This window comes from Oratosquilla oratoria, chromosome 31 (assembly GCF_046742065.1).
Source record: "Oratosquilla oratoria isolate Oo_2021 chromosome 31, ASM4674206v1, whole genome shotgun sequence".
Classification (NCBI taxonomy): domain Eukaryota; kingdom Metazoa; phylum Arthropoda; class Malacostraca; order Stomatopoda; family Squillidae; genus Oratosquilla; species Oratosquilla oratoria.
Window position 1 is genome coordinate 45348325 of NC_134807.1, and position 25220 is coordinate 45373544.

Consider the following 25220-nt stretch of genomic DNA (forward strand, 5'->3'; position numbering starts at 1 on the left):
CCTTTAGGTCTTTCTTGGCCAAGAACATGATTCCCCCTCCCTGTTTCTTGTCCCTGTTTTTTATCCAGTAGTTGTATAAACCTTGTCCGATAACAGTGGATGGTATTTCACCTCTTAGTTTGGTCTCTACAATTCCCATTATGTCTGGTTTTGCTTCTAACAGATAATCATTGAGTTCGTTCAGTCCCGAAATTAGTCCGTCAATGTTGGTATAGGCCACTTTTAATTTTCTTCCTTCTCCCTGGTTTCTTCTTCCCTTGTTTTGTTCGTTTTGAAGCGCCATTGTCTTAATCTCAAGTCTATTACTCTCCACTGGAATTCTTTGCATTCTGTCTCCGATCTTTTCAAGTTTTTTTCCTTTGCTTCTTCTCTTAGTGCCCTTTCTTTTTCTAATTCCTCAGTACTCATTTCTCTTTTTAACCATATCTTATTGTATTTTTCACTCTTTGCCAAGTTACCTACTTTTTCAAATATGTCTTCTACTACCACTTGTGACCTTAGTTTTATCTTTAGAGGTCGATTCCTATCCTTAGTATAGCGACCAATTCTGTAAGTCTCTTCTAAGTCTGTGCCTGAATCACTGTCTCCCCCCTGAATTTCATTAAGGATTTCTACTGCTGTCTCTTTTTCTTCTTTTTCTCTCATGTACCTCGCCAATCCTTGTTTTTCTTTAAGCCCATAAACCACAATACATTTCTTCCTATCTACTGTGTCCCTGACCCAATTTGCTTTTTCGTTAATCACTTGAATGATTGTGTCTTTTGCATTATCTTGCATTTGCTGCTTGACTATTTCTTTGAAAGCAATTTCTTTATTTTCAATATTTTCTTTCCACTTCTTAATTTCCTGGATACTGTCCCCACCTAAGTTTTCTTCGATCTTTTGTGTCAATTCTTGTAATTTGTTGTTCACTTCCTGCTTTAGATTTTCGCTATTGTTATTATCATTAGTTTTCTTCTTTTCATTATCATTCTTCAGTTCATTTATGTCTCTTTTCATTTCTTTAATTTCGTTTGTAAGATCCAAGTTAGCTTTTCTCAGGTCAGAAATTTCATGGTTAGTCTTAGATAAACAATCAATTAAACCAATGACCTCTTTTCTTAAGTCCATGATTTCATTTTCCCACCGAGTCCTATTTTTGCTCATCTCTCTCTCTATCTCTAATAATCTACTTAAGTTCTTTCTTTCGTACTTACCAAACCCTAAGAAATCATTGTCATAACACGTGCTTTGTTGATTGTTTACATCGCGGTTCAGTGGATTGCCGCCAGATGGCTCTGATTCGCAACTGGCTTTCGAGTCGTTTTCATTCATTTTTGCTAATTTCGAGTTAACACAATTAACTAGCACTGCATAGATACCATTTCGGGCACTCACGTTCACTCCCCACCCCTACAGTACAAACCAGGTTTTCCTTTTTCGTCGTAAATCCTCTTCTTCTTGGTCGCGCAGTGTTCATGTTTGTGTTGGTGTATGTTATAAGAGTGCTTTTAAAGCCTTCCCAGTTGGCCTGACTGTAGTGTAACCGAGGCTCACTGGGGATAAGGATGGGTGAGGTGGAGATGTGAAGGATTAAGGGTATGTGGTCGGAGAGGGTGGGGGCACCGGGTGAGATAGTTGAGGAAGAAAGCTCAGCTGTTGGAGAATGGAATGGAATGATTCAAGGGTTGTCTGGCATCGCGACAGCAAAGGTCATTGATGCTAGTGTCATCTAAAGAAAGTCAATAATAACTATGAATAAGATAAAAGGGTAATTTAAAACATATCTTTTTTAAAGTAATAATCAAAAGCAGAACTTATTTACAACTTTTGAAGAAGGCCAGCTTTTTTGATGAATTTACAAATGCCACTAGCATTATACACAACTTCCTCTCCAAGGATCTTGGCAAGGATGTATCTGCTATCCCCATCAAGAGCCTTGGAGAGGTATCAGTGTCTAAGATCCTCAAGACTGGGGTATTCAGGGGGACCAAACATTCCTCACAATTTGGCTGATAATTTCCTTCCATCAAATATTTGTGAGATGAGTATGTCCAATCCTGAGTCTGCATAGTGCTGTTTCCCATCTCCTAGGCATTTTACCATATTCCCAAGGAGATATCACACTTGTAATCTCCTTCATCTTATTAGGATTAACCAAGTTCCAACATTCCTGCCAGGTACTGCAAGTGAAAGTTTTAATTTCTGGAAGGTAATCGCTGAATAACAGTGGGTATCTCCTTGGAAATAGCTCTGTTGCTGCATGTTTGGCTAATTTATCAGCCTCTTCATTTCCATTCACTCCAACATCTGCAGGGACCCAGTAAAACTTTACTTCGGTACCTCGCCTCTCTGATATGAATCCACTGTAAGATTTTTAAAATCAGAGGATTTGTAGAGTTATAAGCACAGAGTGCCTCCAACATGCTTATGGAGTCACAGAAAAAGGTAAAGCTACCAGTATCCTGAGTTGCCACTTTCTCAACAGCAGCTAGAATAGCATACAGCTCAGCTGTAAAGATAGAGGCTGAAATAGAAAGAGCCCCTCTGCATAAAAAGTTGCTACTATAGACTCCAAACCCAACGCCAGCATCAGATTTGGAGCCATCAGTAAAGATATAAGTAGTATCACTATGCTCTACAACATGGTTCATAAAAATTGAATGGGCTTCAACCTCTGTCGTGTCTTTCTTAAAACCATTGAAATATTTACAAAAAGTCACTTCCGGTAGCTTCCAGGGAGGAGTTATTGATGGTTTGAAGGGTAATACCTCATGCATATTTCTATGTTTATTAAAATCTGCTTTGCCTGAAAACCTTATGGTTGAGGAGATTTTGGGTGAGCTTCATAAAAGTTAAAATAGGTTTCCCTAGTTACTGTTTTAAAAGTTATAGATTCAGGGAGCCTCTGTAGTCTGTACCAATATCTTAGTAAGAAAGACTGGTGATAAATATCCAGGGGTAATTCGCCTGTGTCTACCAAAAGATTTGGAATAGGCGAAATTTTAAATGCACCAGTAGCAAGGTGGATGCTTGCATGGTGTATCGAATCAAGCGTTTTGAGCTGGTTTGGAGAGGCTGAAGAATAGATCTCGCAACTGTATGAGATTTTTTAAAATATAAGTGCCTTATACCACTTCAGTAATGTTTTTCTATCTGCATTACTGTAAATATTTTTCAGGTAATTCAAATGGGCAGTCCATGTCAATCTTTGGTCAAATACAGTATTAAACCCAAAAAACGGGTCTCCTGAACACAAGGGATTCATTGTCCTTTAATGTAAATATCAGGGTCTGGATGTACTCCTCTTATTCTACAAAACTGCACAAGGACAGTTTTGCTCATAGAGAACTTAAAACCATTTATCTCTGCCCATTCAATAATCTTATTGATTGTCAGTTGGCTTTTCCTTTCCACCATAACCATTCTTGCTCCAGAAAAAGATATGGACAGGTCATCCACAAAGAGTGTGTGTAGGATATCATGAGGAATGACAGACGATATTCCATTAATAGCCAAAGCAAATAATGTGACGCTCAAAACACTCCCCTGTGGCACACCTTCTTCTTGGCATTTTCTGTCTGAGTATGTATTACCCACCTTAAATTGAAAGGTTTGTCGAGCCAGGATAGCTTGAATAAATAAAGGCAGTTCACCTCTCAATCCTGCTCTATGAATGGCTTTCAAGATTCCATGCCTACATGTAGTGTCATATACTTTTTCCATGTCAAAGAATACTGACACGTGGTGATGTTTTGCAGCATATGCTTCACATACTGTATCAACGACTCAAGATGTATTAATGCATCTGTTGTCGAGCGCATTCTTCTAAAGCCACATTGATTTGGAGAAAAAATATGTTTCTTCTCCAAATACCATACCAACCTTGTGTTAACCATCTTTTCCATGATTTTACAAAGGCAAGAGGTCAGTGCAATAGGACGGTAACTTGCTGCTAAAAATTGATCTTTTCCAGGTTTTAAAAAAGCTAAGATAATTGAGAGTTCCCATATTGTCGGGTAACTAGTGTCACGCCAAATTCTATTAATAATACTTAAAATGAATTTCTTTGTATGAATAGAAGCATGTTTCACCATTGCATAGGGAATCTCATCAGGGCCTGGAGTCTTATTATTACATGATGACAAGGCTGAATCAAATTCCTTTTCGCTAAATGGTTGGTTATAAGACTCAGTTTTATTGGTAGAGAAATCTAGAGTCTTTTGCTCTTCTCTGAGTCGATACTGATATCTAGGTGAGACTTGTGATTTACTGGATATATTTGCAAAATGATTGGCTAAAGAATTACTCACGTCTACAGCACTGGTTAAAATTTGCCCGTTTATGTTTAATACTGGGGGTGGATTTGGAGCTAACTTCCCCACAATTTTCCTGAGCTTTCTCCATACAGATGAAGGTGGAGTTTTAGTTTTATCATCTATTGAGGATACATATGATGGCCATGAAGCATGTTTGGCACCCTTTACTGCACGTCGAAATTGTGCCCTACATTTCTTATAAAAAATTAGATTTTCATCTGTGTGGTGTGTACGACATCTGGTAAAAGATCTTCTCAGCTGTTGGAGAACACCATGTCAGGCTTACCCTGCACTCCATGACCTATGAATGTGGGAAAGTACCTCCACCTGTCTTGCCTTGCTTGCTGGTAGCATAGGCGCTGGAATTCTAATGGGACGACCTTGACCCTACCCAGTTGCACATAGAAACTTGTGTAGATGGCACTCCCATTGTAATAAATATACTTAGTACAGTCAACTCTCAGTTAACGCAAGGATTACGTTCCTGGAGACATTGTGTTAATCAAAATCGCGTTAGTTAAACATATTTTTCCCATAGGAAAAATGGTAATAGGGGGGGGGGGGGGTTAGGTTCCTGGACACTGGAAAAATCTTGTCTATTTTGTGATATTGTTACTGAACTTGAACACATTATTAATACATTTGTATGTTACAGAAACAACAAAAACACACATTCTTTGTATTTATTCGTGGTACACAGTTATTCTATGTGTGCACAAGAACAAAGGTTGGTGACACTTTTCTTTTTTGTTTTGGTGTAGAACACAAAACGAGAGTTTACAATCTCTAAATTATTCATTCCTCTGCAACAATTTTTCAAACTTTTATGACTTATAATCACGGTCCATACATTCAAAAATTAGTTTACCATTAATTGTGGGTTGGTGACACATTTTCTTTTTTGTATTGGTGTAGAAACTGAGACCAAAACAGAGCACGGAGGCCCTCTCTCTGTGCTCTTACCGCCAAATTCAAATCGTGTTAAATAGAAAATGTGTTAGTTAAACTCGTGTTGAGAGTTGACTGTATTTGTCATGTTTTAGGCTGTCTTCCTCTCCATCCTCTGTGGTCAAAGGGTTGTCTGTCCCCTACAGCCTATTCAGTGTTAACAAGATGCGATTCTACTTTCATATTACCACGTACTGTAAATTTGGTAACTTTTTAATATTTTCTCAAATCTTCAGCTCGTGTTTCATTCAAATATAACAAGAATACTAAATATTTTTGCAGGTGAGATAACCAATTCAAACGCTGTAACTTTCATTAATATATTTTATTAAAAGGTTTCAAATGTTATGCTATACAAAAGTTGATAATAAACAATGGAATGTGATTAAGAGCGTTGAACAGATGTAAGGTTATTACTGTGCATTACTCAGCAGTGTAGTTAGGCAGGATATGTGTGGGGAGGTGAAGAGGGTGTATATGCTACCCTTGAACAAGTCAACCCTTTCCAATAGTTAACTTTGAAATTGTTAAAATGAAAGTATCATAGGATTGCTGATGTCAATTAATCATCAATCTTTACAAGATATTATATGTTCTCTTTTCTGAACGACTTTTTTGTTGGAAATAAATACCACCCTCCCCACCAACATCATACAAACAGTAGGATACACATCCAAAATCAGAGCTCTTATCACGAGAGACCTGAGCTCTTATGCACATAACAGAACAAATTTTACTGACACAACCCTGAGCATTCACGGGAGGTCTTGGGCATTACCTCACATAAACCTTTACATTGGTTGAACATATACTGTATAAACATTCATACAATATACAACTATACATCATCTATAAACAGCACAACAAAATACATATATAAACTTTATTCATACAAAAATACAAATCCATGAGATTAATGATTAGGCCAACTGTATTCCCATTTCCAAGTCACAGACTTGTAATATTAATACAGATATGAGGTTAGAAATTATATGGAAGCTAATCACCTCCAAATATGGGTATATGTTAGGACACTCTTTGGAACCATTCTATAAATTTAAAAAATGAAAATCAAAACTTTGTATGTTAAAAATCATGGGGCAGAATCTACCTGACCCAAATACAATAATGTCATGTAATAAAGAAAAATGCATTACAGGGCAGTCTACTAAAAGGCAAACCTAATATTAAAAAATATCATTTAACCTTATTGGCCTTCAAAATATGGGTGTACTGGATTTGGTCAGGTACATTACATCACATTCAAATATAATCCATTAACAAGATATTCACCTTGACTTAAAAATAAACAAAGATTAACTAATAAATAATAATAATTTACTGGCTTAAAAATCTTAGTGACACACAAGTGCATATTGTTCATGTATGAATATATATATATATATATGTGTGTGTGTGTGTGTGATTAAATAGCACTACGAATAGGATTCAAACCCTAAGCTGTGCAGCACTATACCATCTTGAGCCGTCTTGGTTCAAGATATATTTACCTTGTTGTATCTTATGGGAGGGAGAGCTATGCTTGTGGTGTTCCATCTTTGTACCTTGTAGTGTCTAGTTCACTCTTCAATTTGTGTATAGTTTTTACACACACTACTGTTTTATCCAATTTGTTCCAGATATTCACCACTCTGTGTGGATTTTTTTTTTTCAGGTCTCTTCTATAATTATCCTTTTTGAGTTTTCTTTTCATGTCCCCTTGTATTTCTCTTATCCCATCTCTATCAAGGAATTCTGTACCTCTCATGATTCCGTAAATGGTCAACAGGTTGCTTCTTTCTTTTCTTTGTTCTAAAGTCTGTAATCTAAATTTAGCCAGTCTCTCCTCCTATGACAGGTTTGAAAGTGTTGGGACCATTTTTGTGGCCACTTTCTGAATTTGTTCAATTTTCTTTATATTCTTTTTGGTATTGGGTGACCTTAGTGTTGCAGCATACTCAAGTCTAGGCCTTAGTAACATGATTAGTATTTTTCTTAACTATTTCTTTGTCTAAATAGGTAATGGCCACCTTTATTGATCTTAGCAAATTGTAAGATTTTGCAACAATTTTGTTTATCCGTTTATCAGGGGACATGTCATTTGAGATAATTACTCCCAGGTCTTTTTCAGATCCCACTTTCTTTACTTCTTTTGTTCCAAATTTATATTGTCCTGACATTCTTTTTTTTTTCTGAACTCCATTATTCTACATTTCTTAATGTTGAAGTCTACTTTCCACTTTTGGCTCCATTTCCAAACCTTGTTCAGGTCTCTAGTGATTCGCAATCAGTTTCAGTATTCATTCTCCTCAACAATTTAGCATCATCTGCAAAGAAGCTCATGTAACAATCCACATCTTTATCCATGTCATTCACATAAATAGCAAACATTATTGAAGCCAATATTGATCCTTGTGGAACTCCACTAATCACCTCCTAAGCTGAACTCTTTTCTCTGAGCACTACTCTAATTTTTCTGCCAATCCTCCATCCAGTTTAGTAATTTACTTTGTATCACTCCGTTTTCCATTTTTTTGTTTTGTTTTTTTATTTTCTGTTTGGTACTTTGTCAAAGGCTTTTCATAAGTCTACAAAAGCACAATCAGCCCATCCATCCCTTTCTTGTATCATATTTAGTCTTGAGCAGAATCAAATTAAGTTTGTCACATGACCTTCCCTGTCCGAATCCAAATTGTCTCAGGTTTATTATACCATTTTCTTCCAGGTGTTGTATCCGTCTATTCGTGATATTTTTTCACAAATTTTGGCTACAGTGGTTGTAAGGGAGACCTGTCTGTAATTTCTTGGCTCTTGTTTCTTTCTTTACATATTGGTACAATATTGGCATTTTCCCAGTCCTTTGGTATTTTTCCTTCTTTGAGTGAGCAACTTATTATACATTTTGCCCATAAATTTTTCCTTGCATTCTTTTAGTATCCAATTTACAATTCTGTCTGGGCTGTGTGGTTTCCTGACATCAAGGTTTGTTAGTTGATCCATTATTTCTGTGTTATTGTTATTTCCCTCATAGGGGGTGATTGCACTTCAACTCCTTTATCCCAATGCTTTTTCCCTAGTGAAAACAGACTTGAAGTGGTTATTCATGACTTCAGCCATTTATAAATCTTCTGTATATTCTATATTTCCATGACATACTTTCACCATTTCCTGTTTATTTTTAAGTTAACCATTCACATAGCTATAGAATAGTTTGAGTTCTTTACATTTCTCTTATTTTTTTCCTCTCTGCACACTTTTACATTCAATTCTATGGTTGATGTATATTTGCCACTTACCAGATTTTATATAATTTTTTCCATTTCTTCTATCTTTTGCCTCACTGCATGTTCTGTTGAACGAGCACTTAATGTACACCTTTTCTTGTTTCTGTCTTGGTACATATTTATTCCTTCATTATAAACTTTCATCAAAATCATCCATTTCTCTTCCATTTGTGTCTCTTTGAAAGTTTTACCAACTTGTATTTTGAAAGAATTTAAGTTTCCCAAAGTCAGTTGTTATACATCAATCTTCCTTTTCTGTATTTCTCATTTCTCTATATATATTTCCTCCTTTAGTTCAACCTCTATCAGTATGTGGTCACTCTTTCCAAATGGTGTCTTGTCTTAAATTTGATCCACAATTTCAGGTATGTTATATAGTCTCAATGGTTCTTCATTACTTCTATATCTGGTATTTTCTTTTACCCATTGTGTCATTGTAGGTTCTGTAATCAATACATTTCCCCATAGATCCTCTCTGCCATCTCTTCCCAATAGATTTCCTTGCAGTTAACATCTCCCATACCAGGTTAACTCCATCTTTAAGCATCTTTTTTAATGAATGCCTTGTATCTTCTAACACCTAACATTTTTCAATGTTTGCCCTCTTTCCAAGAGCACATAAATCACCACAAACTTTCTATTTTTCATGTCAGTCTTCAACTTCTATCATAATTATTCCCACATTTAATTTTTTCTTGGCCAAAAACATGATTCTTCTGCCCTGTTTTTAATCCAATAATTACATAACCCATGTCCAACACTATTTGCTAGTAGTGGATCCCTTAATTTCATCTCCACAATTCCCATTATGTCTGGTTTTTCTTCTAAGTAATCATTTCATTCACTCAATCCTAAGATTAATCTATATTAGTATAGGCCACTCTTAACTTTTCTCTTCTCTATCCCACTTTCTGTTCCTTTCATTTCCTTACCTTGGTGTACAATTTTCTCAGCCTCATGTTCAAGACTCTCGAATATACCTCCTTCCTTTTGGTCTCCATTTTTTTCATGCTTTTTTCTTTAGCTTCATGTCTTAGTGTCTTCTTTCTCTTTCCTCAATATTCATTTCTCTTTTTATCCATATATTGTTGTAATGTTCATTCTTTGCTATCTTACCTGATTTTGCTAATACGTCTTCTGCTACCACTTGTGATCTTAGTTTTATTTTTAGATGTCGATTTCTTCCTTTTGAATAGTCCCATGCTGTATATTCTACTTCTTTTTCTACTTCTTGGTCGTCTTTTACTTCTTTTAAATTGTTTTTGTCATTTCTTTTTCTGCTTTTTCTCTTAAGTATCTAACCATGTTTTCCCAATAACCCATATATTACAACACACTTTTTTCTATCCACTGTATATGACCCAATTTGCTTTTTCTTTGATTACTTGAATAATTGTGTCCTTTGCATTTTTCTGCATTTGTTGTACTGTTTCTTTAAAAGCTATCTCTTCATTTTTCATTCTATTTCTTAATCTTCTGCAAATTTTCCTAAGTTTTCTTCAATTCTTTCAGACATTGCCTGTATTTTGTGATTTACCTCTTTTTTTTTTTAATTCTATTGATAGTATCTTTGTTTTTAATCTTTTCATTTTCACATTTAACCTCAATTAGTTTTTTTTAATTCACTTATCTCATTATTTATTTCAGAATTCTTCTTTAGTTCACATATCTCTCTACTTCAAAATAGTCTTTCCTTAAAATCACAATCTCTTTCCTTAATTTCATGAATTCTTCCATGAGTTTCTATCAAAATTCATCTCCATTTCCATGTCTATGATTCAACTTAATTTTTTTTTTTTCTTTTTGTACTTACCAAAGCCAGAAAATGGGCCATCGCTGTGCAATCTACTAATCCCTCTTGGAGTTTCAAAGCCTCTATTTACATTTAATTTCAGTATAGTGCCTCCAGAGGGCTCCGAGTTTGTGTCGACATTCGTATAAAACTTGTTGCTGTTTTCTCTTGATCTTCCTTGGTTCCCTTGCATTTTCTCACAATAGATACAATCAACACTACACAGAGATAATTTTGAGCAACCACAAGTGCTCCCCCACCCACTCAATACCTCCCAGGCCTCTTGCTTTCCTTGCACTGTTGAGAATTTTTGTCTTGTTCGGCAGCCTATGGAACTCTAGTTGACAGCTCGGTGGTTTGTTGGTTTGTTTGTGTGTGTGTGTATACACACACAGACATGCATTCAAAACTGGCAGATTTCTCTAAAAGGTACAATGTGTCAACAAATCTCCATGCAATGACAAGTTACACATCCTCTGTACGATGCATGAGGCGACTCATCACCACTTGATACAATGATCTGCTGCTTTTTATATTCCCTAAATTACAACTCTCCTTGGAATTAAGCCACATTGGCTACTCCCCTTATAAGGGGGATGAAGCCTTTGGTATATAGACAGGAATTAAGCCATTGATTTCTATTTAAGCTTGCCTCCACTGCTTCATTACATGGCAACCTCCCCCTTCATCCAGCAGACAAGAAGAAATCCCTTTGAGCCATGTCAATTCCTCATTCATCCACAACCTCTACTCACACATATCTCTTGACCTCTCTTCCCTATTCAACAAACATTCCTATTGCACCTAAAACCACTTTCACCCTCTCCACCCACCTCCCCAGTCTTCCCCTACAATTTACTTCATCCACTTCCACTTTCCACACTATTTTTCAACCCACTCACTCTTTCCATATGCCCAAATCCAAAGGTACATTATATAAAGCTAAACACATAGTTTATCATCCATCAAATGCCAACCTCAAAGACCTCAATTAAAGGAAAAAAAATATTTTTTTTCACTGTACAGTTTATAATACTAGTGAAGAAATATATATAAAGAAAAAAGAAAAGTTGGAATTATGTACCTAATAGGTATGGAAAGGCATTATTCTTACAAATAAAAGAATTTATGCAAGAGTAATGACATCATCATCCTGAAAATTCTTAGTAGTGTTTGAATGAATAAAATCCAACTCTGTGTTTTTCAAAGAACTTATTGAATCAAGTTCTGTTTCTGCAACTGAAGTAGAATCATTTGTTTTACTCCGTTCAACAAATTTTGCTTTTACAATAACATATATTTCTAAAGCTTGGGACCATACTGCTAGAGGCAATGTAAAAATATAAATTACATTCTTTACAACAAATACACAAACATCTGCTTTGTATACATACCACAGATGAATACGAATGAGTAGATATGGGATGTTAATGAAACAAAGACAAAACAACCTGAAAAAAAATGATGCTAAAATGTTTGTTGAACCTCGTCCATAATCGCTTAAGCTCAGTTTGTAAAGAGTGATTGCAGGTAAGAAAAAACTTGTCGAGCCAAATCCAAGAATGACATTTTCAAAAGTAGAAGACAAATTCATATTTTTGGTAAACTGAGACAGCAGTGAAACTGCATCAAGTATTTCCAAGCATGTCACTATGGTTAAGGCACGTATGTATGGGTTCAATTCGATGTCCTTTTGAGAATGAAGGTGTCCTGTTATTAGTACTAAAAACACAAAGCAGGTGGCTGCCATCAGGAACATGAATAACTGAGGACTTAGAAAATTGTCAGATGTAATTTCTTTATGAATCTGGAACCTGATTATCACTCCAACCTTAGCAATCAGCATGAGTGAGTACAGTATCCAAGACATGAAGGACATGGGATGTAACCCAAACAACTGACCTAACCATAAATCAATTCTGCTTAACTTCTTTGAAGACCTTCTCTTAATAGGTTTGTCATAGAGCTTCTTCTTGAATCTGTAGGCACTGCCCATTGCACCAACCAGACCAAACATGATCATAAAATCTGGAACTAGCCAGAAGTAATGGTGGACAGAAGTATGGTTGTAGGCAATGATGTAGGCATCCAGCAGAATGCTCTGACTAATATACACCACCATGAGAAGGAATATGAGGAAAAAGTGCACCAGAAGATTCTGGGTGAAAGTAACTGGGCAAGCTCCTGACGACATATCTGTGGAAGAAGAAAAGATATTGTAACAAAATACTTCTACTAGATATATTGGCATTTTATTTTTAGGTACTCCCCAACCTGTGGACTATAACAAGTGGTGAAAGATTATAGTCAAGCTACTGGGTATGCTCTTGGGCAAGATCATCTAAAAATTTATAAATTTTAAAATGAAATAACATATTTGAAAGCAGGCAAAAAGATGATAAGTTCCAATTTTTTTTTTTAACTTTAATAATTTTTTTGGCTAACAGTAAATTTTCATTTTACCCTTACTGAGGTATTGAGGGGGATCAATAATGGGTATCTGCATGTGGTCTTCCCACAAGATGGGCAGTAAAGGTGCCCATCTTAAAAACATGTCAAGTCCCCTCACCTCCATCAGATGAGCTTTAAGGGGCTGACATTCAGTTTTCAGACTGGGCCCAAGATCTCCATCAACTTCAACTGTATTTCTTAAGACTATTTCACACATGGAAAGCTGACACCCAGTGACTGCTCTCCTTCCCCTTATAACCTTCTGTTGGTAACTACTTTCCTCCTCCTACCACCTTCAGTTGGTGATTTTTTTTTTTTTTTTTTTTTTTAACAATTTTCTGTTTGGTACTTTGTCAAAGGCTTTTTATAAGTCTCAGGGCTTCGGAGTCGGAGGTTTTAGCTGGAGTCGGAGTCGGAGTCAGATTTCTAAGAGTACTAGGAGTCGGAGTCGGAATTTTTTTTATCCGACTCCTTAAGTCCAATAAAAAAATTTTTTTTTAACATGGTTTCCCTGTTTGGTTTTACCAGTTGCACAATTTAGCAGTTTTTGTATGGTTTTGCTTTTCTTTTTGGAGGCAATAGTGAGTGTGTGCAGTGTATATGTACACTAAGTGGTCTCTCCGGATGGAAACAAAAAACAATCCATCAATAATAAAAAAAAAGAAAAATACACAATACTGACAAGCTATCGTTGTCAGTCTGGGTAAAAGTGTTTGTGGTCATGTATTTGTAGTTGTTTCCTGTAAGGAGAGTGAAACTATATATATATATATATACTGTATATATATATATATATATATGATATTTTGTACTATACTGCAATGCTTTTACTTCAACATAAATAAACATCAATTCGTGCTGCCACCATGTGACACATTGTGTGCTACTAGTACTAACTAATGTAAACAAACAGCTGCAGATTCTGCCTGAAGCAGCGTCTCCCAGTGAATTTTCTTTTCCTTCATTTTCAGTAGTTTTATCACATTTTCCTTTAATAGAAATATGCTAGATTATGATAAAGCTACTTTAAAATATGAAAATCATACATTTATCAAAGAAATTTAGTGGTTTGAAATATACGAAATAGAAACAGGCTACTGATCATGGTTACTAGTGAATACAATAGGCCTACAAGTGAAGCAATGAAAAATAGAAATCAGAGTAAAGAAAATCACGAACCATTTTAATCTAATTCAAAACTGATTATGCTATAAAGACAATTGCAAATTAGGCCTAAGTGTACCAGATATTTTTGCTTTAACCTATAACCATAATTCTATCTATTTATATACAAAAGGCTTTTTCCCCCTTATCAGGGAGGTAGCCAAGTCAAAAGGCATAAACCCACTCCCACCCATCATCCCTTCCACCCTCACATCTTAGCTCCTCGTGGATGATGGGTCATCCCTGCATCCCGCCCACCACCCTGGGTCAGAAGCAATGCAGGACACAGCACATCCACAGCAAGGCCGCTTCACTTAATTGGCGACCCCCCTCTCTCCGTCCCCTCACATAGAAAACGGAGGACGGGGAGGAGTCCCTTCGGGCTGCGTCAAAGTATCATTCACACTTTCCCACTCCCCAAACCCCCCCATCCTCCCATCTCTTTCATCACAGTATCATCTATACACAGCCCTTCTACACTCATCCTTATCTTCTGCCACCTCCCTTCCCTGCTCCACAGATATTCCCCTCTTGCTCAACGTCCCTGTCACCCCATCCATCCATCTTATCCTCGGTCATCCTCTCAAATTCACTCCCTCCATACCCCTTTCACCAGTCTTCCTTCATCCATTCTTTCCATGTGTCCAAACCATCCTAATAGTCTTTCATCAGCCCTGTCAGCCAACTCCTTTTCCATCCCAGCTCTCCTTCTCACTTCCTCGTTTCTCACTCTATCCAGCCTTGTAACCCTCACCATACTTCTCAGACATTTCATCTCAAACACATTTAAACTCTTCCTCTCTCATATTCCATGTCTCTGCCCCACACAGCACTGTCGGCACAATCACCCCTTCATACAATCTCCTCTTTGGATTAATTCCCAAATGTCTATTTCTCATTACTTTTTTAAATCCCCCAAGGCATTTGTTTGCTTCTCTCAATCTACAGCTTACCTCTACTCCTCCCTTTGCAGCCACATATGACCCCAAGTACCTAAAACTATCCACTTCTTCCAGCCTCTCCCCTTTAAGACTTACTTCCAACTCTCCACCATCCTCTCCTCTTGTACATCTCATCACTTTACTTTTACCCACATTCACCTTCAGCTTTCTCCTATCACACACCCTCCCAAACTCAGTCACTAACTCTCCCAATGCCTCCTCTGACCCTGCCACAAGTGCAGTGTCATCTGCAAACAACAACTGACTTACCTCACACTTTTCTCCATTTTCCGCAACCAACTCCAGTCCCCTGCCCATTTCTCTTGCATTTACCTCCCGTACCACCCCATCCATATACACATTGAACAGCCATGGTGACATGACACATCCCTGACGTAGTCCCTCCTTTACCTCAAACCATTCACTCTCTCCATTTCTGATTCTAACACTGGCTCTACTACTCTCATAAAAACTCTTGACTGCTCTTAACAGCTTTCTCAATACCTGTCTACCCTATCATAAGCCTTTTACAAATCCATAAAGGCCCAAAAGACATCCTTACCCTTTCCTAAAGCTTTCTCACAAAAATCTGATCCACACAGCCCCTACCTCTCCTAAACCCACACTGCTCCTCACCAATCACTTCCTCTGGTCCTCTCCTAATTCTCTCAGTTATAACCCTCCCATACGCCTTCCCAACTACACTCAACAAACTGATCCCTCTGAAACTACTACATTCACACTTGTTCCCTTTTCCTTTGAAAAGCGGAACTATACATGCACTCCTCCAGTCCTCTGGTACTCTACCCTCCCTTAGACACACATTAAACAACCTCACTAACTAGTCTACTATTACTTTACCTCCCTTCTTCAGACACTCCGCATGACAACCATCTAACCCAGGTACCTTACCTGCTCTCATCATTTTAATCGCTACTTCCACCTCATCTTTTCTTATTTTCCCCTCATTTTCCTCACCCATCACTGTCATTTTCTTTGCGCCTCCCACTGCTTTCACCATTCCCTCCCTATCCTCCTCTACATTCAACAGTTCCCTAAAATATTCTGCCCATCTTCCCATTATTGCTTCCTCTTCCATTATCATCTCTTCATCTTTGCCTCTTACCTTTTCTTCACTACTTGAATCAACTTCCCTTCCTCTTTTAATCTCTTAATAGTAGTAAAAAGAAAATATTTAGGCCAAATCTTGTACATTGTGTAATGTGACCTTGGTAAAGACAAATACTGATATACTGGTATACAAAATAGTCTGTAAAACCCTACTATTGATAGTAGCCTATTGAGTGACTACCGGACCTTAAATATTACCTACAAGATATACAGTTTGCATGATTTGGCTATGTTTCTTTTTATAGGAATTGGTAAACAATAAGCATTAGATGCAAGAACAATTTAGATTACTTTGCCAAAGTTTCCTACTTTTCCCAGTGATGTAGCCTTAGAGGCCAATTGTAAGGTCCTACCTGTTGTATGATAAATGCTGATTATGAGATAGGCTAACCTAGCGAATCATTAGCAGTTTGTATTATTTCTAAACCTTTGATGAAGAGAGTGTATATACAGTATATATATAATATATATATATATACAGATAAAACCTATTTCTTTTGGTACATGTTGTTTACTGGGTTCTTTAAAAATAGTAAATAGATAAAAATAAAGAAAATAAAAATAAAACTAATGAATTAATGAAAAAAATATTCTTTTATTTTTATTTTTTTATTTATTTTTATTGTTTTATTTTTATTTTATTTCATTTTTTTCTATTACAAAAAATAAAAAATAAATAAATAAATAAATAATCCCAAGATAACCTTATAATCCACATTTACCTTTCTTTTTACCATAAATTGTAGGGTCGAATTTGTTTTTCCTAGACTATAGGCTGCCTCTATTCATAGGGTAGTCTAGGACTCTAACCTATATTTCTCATAGGCTAATCTAACCAACCAATTCATCACATTAAGATGATATCAGTTTACCCTACTTATATAAAGTACAAACTACTCTTTTTTTATTTGCAAATTTCAATTGAGTAGTCTATAAGTTCTATAATTATGAATAAAGCCTATTTCTTTAATGTTTACAAATAAGAAACTTGTATAGGTTTTAGCTTTAACCTCGTTATTAACGTAATAATACTGGTAGATTCAAGGAACATCTGAAATATTTTGTTATAAGAATTTTTTATAGATTAAATTTTTAACCTAGTTATTAACGTAATAATACGGGTGTATTCAAGGTACAGTACATATATTTGTTATATTCTTGAAAGCTTTGTCTGAATTTTTACCATTACAGTAATTGGCAAGCCAAAAATAGCTGTAAAATACTGTCTATAGATGTGCACTGTGAAATAATTTGTTGCTATTGTGCAAATAGAAAGCAGTAGGTCTCATTATTCCAAGTTTAAAAAATCTAAAAAATTTGATACGTTTTGTGTTGAGAAAATTTAATAACCGTCCAGTATAGAATAGTTTTATAGCTAGTTACAGGATATGTACCATTTATAGAAGTTTCCAGAATGTAGTTTGTATTAATATTTCATTCATTCTATACTATGGGAGTTATAGCCAGTGGAATGTATTTCTATTTTTTAATAAATACTCAGTAAATATAATTATTAATTCAAATTCCTGAATAATTTGTCAACTGTCAAGTGACAGAGATGATTTGTATCTTTAGATAATTTAAACTAGCTACTTTACCTTTGTTGACAGTCTAATTAATTCAAATCATGTTAACATCTAGAACTCCATCACAGTGTAGACAACAGTATATATCCACTATGTATGCACTATGCACATACGTCTTCATGTATGTAAAAGTCAAAGGAAGTGCCCTGAGATAAACTTTGACCAGTCTGAGAGGCCAGATAGGAATGACATTAGAGCATATGTCATAGCATTTGATGATGACTGAAAAGGGGAGGAACAACAGCAGATATGAACAGTGTGCACAGGGGAAGGTTGTCTCTCTCTTTCCTGAACTGATTCCTGGTTTTTATGATAACATGGTGAAATTAATTCTGCAGTAAGTACTAGGTAGGGGCTCCTCCATTAACCTTCCCTCATCATGATTTGTCACATTTTTGTCCTAATATTGTGATAGAAGGTTTATGAGATTGGACAAATGAAATAACAGATTATTTCTTTTTTGGGGGGAGGGGAGGGGCACAAAGGAAAAAGAAAATATCTAGCTTGAAGTGGCAACTCTGCCATGACAGATTTGAAAGTGCTCATAAGCTGGTAGATGACCATGAGCATAAATAATACCATTATATATTTGATATACAGACGCTCCTCTACTTACGTTCATTCGTTTTACGTTTTTACATTTGAACTGACTGAAAAAAAAAAAAAAAAAAAAAAAAATGAGTTTAGCGCACTCTCCGTAGTTCAAACGATACTTACGCATGACGCTGCGTCCATTGTTTACATTGCATAAACGACAGACTGAATGTGCCTTGCCTCCTCCTCCTCCTCCTCCACCATCTCAATTTATGTTGCTTGAATTTAATTTATTTGAAATTAATGTTATTATTTTACAATGTTATGTGTATAATTAATTATTTAGGGGTGTTTTGTAAGATATGGTAATAGAATTTACGGATGTATAGTACAGTCACAACTTACGTTCATTTTCAACTTACGTTCGGCCGTTCGGAACGTAACTAAAACGTAAGTTGAGGAGCGTCGGTATATATGTTTACACGAATATATGTGCTTGTGTGCATATACATATATAAAGCTGGTTGAGTGTATATGTGAGTATATTTATCATACAAGTGAATGTTTCACGTAAAAAATAATATACATGAAAAATATTTATAAAATGCTTGCTGAATAGGTGTGGGAGGCTGGTATATGGATCTGCAGAATAGATTTCCACATAGGGGTCAAGGAGTTAAGGAGTCGGGAGTCGGACCCTATATCATCCGACTCTGCAGCCCTGATAAGTCTAGGAAAGCACAATCAGCCTGACTGCTCTCCTCCCCCTACCACCTCCAGCCAACGACTGGTTTCCCCCTACCACTTTCAGCCAATGACTGCTCTCCTCCCCTCTATCACTTTCAGCCAGTGACTGATCTCCTCCCCACTACCACTATCAGCTGATGGCATGTAAACAGGCCCACATTAACCCCTTCCATACAATGACACCTATGTAGGTGGATATATGAGGATGCCGGTGTTGGCATCTTGATTATATTTTGTGGTTGTAGCTGAGTGACTCCTATATTCTGTGAACTGGCTTGATCATATTTTGTATGGTTATTAATATTCAGAGCGAAGAACGAGTAATACATCTATAACTTTATACTTTATAATACAAGTATTGTGGTGCATCATCAAATCATTGTACATCAGGCAGCTGATACTGCCTGCAAGAATTTGACTCATATTGAAGAGGTTAATACAACCTAGAAACCTGTTTAAATTTTCTTCCTAGAAAGATCTGTGGGGAACCCATGGATAACTGCTTGCAACTGGGGGGCTGTGGGTTTTCCACTTAGCAAAGCTAAAGACAACAATGTAAATTATAGAATTTGGAGTATTGAGCCATTGATGTGTTAAGCCTGCCTGAAGAGATACTGATGCAGATGAAGATCAAAAAGCATTGTCACATCAAGAGTGACAACAGCATACACCATCTTCCTGCACACAACTATGACAACATTCAGTTTCTCCATCTCAAGTTGTGGACCCTGTGAACCATGGGTCTCCCCTAATAGATGCAAGACAATTGATTAGCTGATGGGGGTATTGACTGCAGTGTATACTGTAGCCCCTCCAAACTTGCTGTTCTAATTTTGTGGCATTTGACTCTTTGTACTTTCCAATGTGCATGCCAATTCACACAAATAGTATGAACTCCTCCTAAAAAAAATTCTCTACTAGTACTTATAAAGTATGCTTACATATGTGATAGTGTACTGTAGTGTGTTCTTATTGCTTACATGTGTGCATGAGACATACATAAAGTCATCAACTTACAACCTATGTGGCTTCTGACCACTTGCACTTATGACCATTTGTGTCATTATTCATACAGCATGCAGTATAAATTGTGTAAAAAAAATAATAATAAAAGATAAAAAAATAATAATAATAACAATGTTTGAATTCAGTCCTTTGACATGACAGAGAAACAAGTACACCTACTCACACAAAACATCTCTTGCACAGGAACCCTGTGTGTACCTTTTGCAACTTCCACTCAATTATTTTCACTTCCAACACTTAATGTCAACAAAGATGTGTGTTACTTCTGCTGACTGACCAGACAAAAGTGATCACAGTTTGAAGGAGGTATAAAAGTGAACAATATAGCATAGAACCTACACCTCTCTCACTCCACTATTTCCACCATCCTGAAGGACAAGGGATGCATACTGGGAGCTGGGAAAGGATTGGTACTAATGAAATCTATAATACAAAACATGGTCCCAATTAAAAAATTACTGATACTGTGGACAGGAAACAAATCCAGAAATATACCCCTAAGCTTTAGAACTATTCAGATGAAGGTTTCCAGATATCAAGAGTGCAGGAGCAAATTGTAATTTTCAAGCAAGAATTGGATGATTTACAAGATATAAAAGAAGATTTATATCTCTGGTCTATACAATATCTATGTCACTAGGAAGCTTTGAGTTTCACTGTCAAAACTCAGGCTCTCCCAATCTCTGGAAAGAAAATTTGGACTGTTGTTTATGATTAATTTGTAGGACTATATACATCTGGGACTACAGAGAGTAGGATGCCTAGTCCTATCCCTGTCCCACTTAAGTAATTTTTTACAGCTCAGGTGGGAACAATCTGTGGCAATATTCTTTCTCCCCTAGATCTGAGGAGGGATTACGTTAGTGATAGAGTTTGGGAAGGTGTGCGAAAGGACGAAGTTGAAGATAAATGTACAAAGGGAAAGGATGGCAGCAAATTGGAAGATAGTATTAAAGGAGATAAGCTGGAGGAAATGAATAGTTTTAGATACTTTGGGGTGCATGTGGTGGGAAAAGAAATGGAGGTGAAGGTAAATTGAGAAAAGCAAGGAAATGCCTTGGGGGATTAAAAAGTGTAATGAGAAATACACTTGGGAATGGATGCTAAGAGGAGATTGTATGAACATAAGAGATGAAGAGTTAAAACTTGTTTGAGATGAAATGTCTGAAAAGCATGGTAGGGGTTACTGGGCTGGATAAAGTGAGAAATGAGGAGACAAGATGCAGAGCGGGGCTGGAAAAGGAGTTGGAAGATAGGGTTGATGAAAGTATTGGGATGGTTTGGACACATGGAGATGATGAACAAGGAGAGATTATTGAAAGAAGGCAGAGGTTGATGGAGTGAACAGGAGGGGGAGACCAAGGATAAGATGAATAGATAGGGTAAAAGGGCATTGAGAAAGAGGGGAATGTCTGTTGAGGAAGGAAAGGAGAAGACTGAAGATAGGGGTGAGTGAAGAATGGTTGTGTATGGCTGATGCTGTGATGCATGGAAGGGGGTGGAGGATGGTGGGGGGTTAGGGAGTGATTATGTGTGAATGACATTTTGATGCAGCCAAAAGGATTTCTCACTGTTGTCTCTTTTTATGCATGAAGGGATGGAGAGGGGGTCACTGATTAAATGAAGTGGCCTTGCTGTGGATGTGCTGTGTCTTGCTGCACTGCTTCTGACTTAAGGAGAGAGAGAAAAAAAAAAAAAAAAAAAAAGAGGGAGGGAGAGGTGGTGAGTGGAGTGTGTGGGGATGAAATGGGTGGGAATAGAATTATGCATTTTGACTTTGGCTACCTCTCTTGTATGGGGGAAAAAGCCCTTGGTATATGTATGTATGCATTTGCATGTCACCAGTTGAAAGTAATAGGAGGCTGGGAGCAGCTGCTGGTTGTCAGCTCTCCTAATGTGAAAAGGTGGAAAAAATACAATTTATGTTGATAGAGATCTTGGGCCCAGTCCAGCATCAAAGTGTCAGTCCCACACCTCCAGATGGAGCTGATGTTGGCAAGTTTAGAAAATGAGCAACAGGGAGTTTATTCTTTCTACCATCTATCTTGTGCCACCCCTTGTAGGTCCTTTCACTATATAAACATGGAAGAGGGCAAAATTATGAAATCCTATGCAGACGTGCATAACTTTGACATGATTTAAGATCTCTGAAATAATGCCTGAATTGTTATTTTTCAGTCATCCAACCTATACACTGTTGTTGACTCCTGTGATGTCATGCTACTCTAAAAATGTGTTATTCCATACTGAATACTATCATAATTCATCTATTCACACATAGGTGATGTACTGCTAAAAATATGGTGTTATTCATGAAACATGTGGATCTGCATGACAACAGGAGCCAATGGCTCAAAAGCAATTTCTTGTAAACTTTGATGATCTAAGGCTTCTTCGCACTTGATCTGATCAGCACGACAAAGGATCAGACAGATTCAAAGGCATGCAAATGCCAATAAGAGAGACCAACAATGGGTATCAACATGTAGTGGTTCTGCAAGATGGACATCTATGAAAATCATGCTCACACCAGATGCTAACATCACTTTTCTCTGATTGTGCATTCACAATGGACTGGCATTTAATTTCTGAACGAGGCCTAAGGCCTTGATCAATAATAATGATCTTTCCTCAAATTATTCCCCCACAAGGAGAACTGACATTCAACAACTGCCCATCTTCCATTTTCCAATGAAATAGAAACAAACACATACTTGTGGAACACAAGTTTAATATTTCTTTATTTGTTTTAAGAGAAATCTACGAGGGATCCCATGAACCAGTGCTGACTACTGCGAGTTGTATATTGGAGTTTCCAGTCAGCTAAATTCTAACAGATATCATTATATAATTACCAATAAGTGCCAACAGTATTCCATTCCACTATTTAGGTCAGTTCAATGAGCCTCTGATACAGCCTGTTTACAGAGGTGACCATTTGTTTGTTTATTTAACAGGTGTCCAGGAAGAACAACACATGTTCAAAGACAAAGCTTCAAGCTAAGAATTAGGAGAGGTTATGTTAAACAAATACACTGTAATAGCCCACTAAGTGGCAGGCTTGCTTTAAATTAAATACTATTCTCAGTAACACACTACTTTGAACCCAAAGACAAAGTATTATAGGTTCTTTTTTCACTTTTTCCTCCTGTGGCTAATATATTATATCTAATAATTCTATGACAATTCTATGTCAAAATAAAGCAAATCTTTGACATTTGTCAAGACTGGGCAAGTTCATGTAAGACATGTATAGTAAAAGTAAAGAGAAAAATTTCTTCATAGTCCCAATGCTAGTTTTTTTTTTTAATTTACTAGTACATTTGGAATTACTGTGATATTGACAAATACATTACCACTGTTCGCCTATGTTTAACAATATCATATGTAAAGCCATTACCTTACACATTTTCCCTCCTTTCTAGCCTACATCAGCTTCGCAAATAGCGGAGGAAAAAACTTACGTGCACTAGTGCTACTAGTGGGCAACCGTTGTAGCTGGCAGAGCATTATTCATATCCACTCAATCAACCCTTCCTGTTTCTTATGTTCATCCATACATGCCACCATGTCTACAGTCCTACTTGTATCAAAGATCAACTATGATCTATCATTGAAAAATACGGCAGCCTGGTCGAGTACAACCCAGACTTTAGTTTACAAAATCATCTCCGTCCTGAGAAGATTGACATCCCACAACATTTACGATTCCAACACAACACTGGGAAAGAAATATATGACCCCCCTCCAGGAACCCTCATTGTACGATCAAGAAATCAAAAGTTTCTATTTATTTTGATGCGTGACGTCATGGCCAGCGCGTTCCGCATTCCCATCACGCACACTCACGGGAAAGCCTACTTCGAGACCTATTTCTTTTTCCTAAATTGTGGTATCACGATTACCCAAAACAAATATCGGAATTCATCGCGAGTAATTTGCCCTTCTTTATGTTATTTCCTACTTTCAAGTTATGTTACTCACTGCCAGTGTGTCTAATCCGCGATTCAAAACACTTGTTGCTCTGGGGTCATCTCACTCCTCTGCACAACTGTGACGACTGAAAACGCGCGCGTGGAGCCTTGTGTGGGAATGGATCGGATGAGGTGGTTGCCTGCTACCATTTATTGAAGTCAGACATTCTACGAAAATGTTGTACTGCCCAGTGTATGGCGACGAAAAACTGAAGGGTAGAGTGACCAATACCTTGCGTACTTGCAAACGTGAAATTATTGAACTTTCATTGTATAAACATGCTTCCAATATGCGAGAAAAAGTCTGTTCAAAGTTAGGGCATGTATCTGTGCTAGATGTAGTTCATTTGGAAAGTTTTAAGTGTTCACTATCTCCTTTGCACGTGCCAGCCTAGGAATGTGTACCCGCCAGCCCCAAACATAAATGGCAACGTTTAGCTGGTGATCAGTGTCGCTCTCAGTGATGCGACTTGCAGACATGGATATTGCACGTACGCTCTTGCTGGCTCACGAGGGCGGGGCTCTTAGGAGCTAGCTGACAAGATGAGGCTCTCAAGGACAACCTACGTGCCTGGACTGCGCTTCTTCTGGATGAAGAATGGCGTGCCCAGTAACCCATCCGATTCTCCATCTTGATCGCAATCCCAGTGACCCTCACAAACCTACGCTGTACTGTACAAACATTGTCATGCCCAGACCTTCCTATAAACGTCACAATTTCTTCGCGTTGCACGACGTTATGCACGTTGCCGTTTACCCTACAATTATGCAAGTGCTTGCGTATGATCTGCTTATCTTTTAACATAGGTGTACTGAACACGAAAGGAGCTACGCTCGAGGGGCTTCGTCCTATATCCAAGTCTCTATGTCAAGCCTGGCATTAATTTCGTTTAAGATGTTTCACAAATTCACGCATCCACACAGAAATGCGTTCCTTTTATATCCTTCAAAAGGCAGTAACATGGCCATAACAAAAATAATACTGATAATGATAATATTAACAACAAAAGTAATAAATCCCATGGTCTTGTAGCTCTCATTCCAATTTTGAATTTGGGACGAGTTCGGGAAGGTACTCGGTTGATCTAAACGTCGCAATCATACCTCTCTTCTTTAGGGATCTTTCAATAAGGGATCCAATATGTTTATTTTTCTTACAGTTTGTCTGCTAGGTTCGGGATGGATTCTGATAATGTTTTTTCATAATCATATTATATATATATATATATATATATATATATATATATATATATATATATATTTACATATATATATACATACATACACATACACACACACACACACACACCTCTCATGGCGCTGTGGTTAGAGCTCTGGCCTGCC

General features: G+C 37.1%; 1 protein-coding gene across 2 annotated transcripts; it reads right to left on the minus strand.

Moving 5' to 3' along the window:
• Positions 1-5556: 5556 nt before the first annotated feature.
• LOC143041541 (uncharacterized) lies at positions 5557-24038 on the minus strand. Of its 2 annotated transcripts, none has more exons than XM_076213536.1 (2): positions 23887-24038; positions 5557-12518 (listed from the first exon to the last, which is right to left on the minus strand). In XM_076213536.1, the coding sequence occupies exon 2, from the start codon at positions 12514-12516 to the stop codon at positions 11449-11451; it is 1068 nt and encodes a 355-aa protein (XP_076069651.1). In that variant the 5' UTR covers positions 12517-12518; positions 23887-24038; the 3' UTR covers positions 5557-11448. The 2 variants fall into 2 exon arrangements, with proteins under 2 accessions (XP_076069651.1, XP_076069650.1); XM_076213535.1 differs by lacking the exon at positions 23887-24038 and adding an exon at positions 23367-23779.
• Positions 24039-25220: the final 1182 nt, after the last annotated feature.

Excerpts from the sequence above, each read along its gene's own strand:
- LOC143041541 (XM_076213535.1), bottom strand. The coding sequence starts at position 23,412 with ATGCTCTGCCAGCTACAACGGTTGCCCACTAGTAGCACTAGTGCAC. Across the intron at positions 12,519-23,366 it reads CACTAGTAGCACTAGTGCAC|ATATGTCGTCAGGAGCTTGC; the intron begins GTAAGTTTTTTC and ends CTTCTTCCACAG.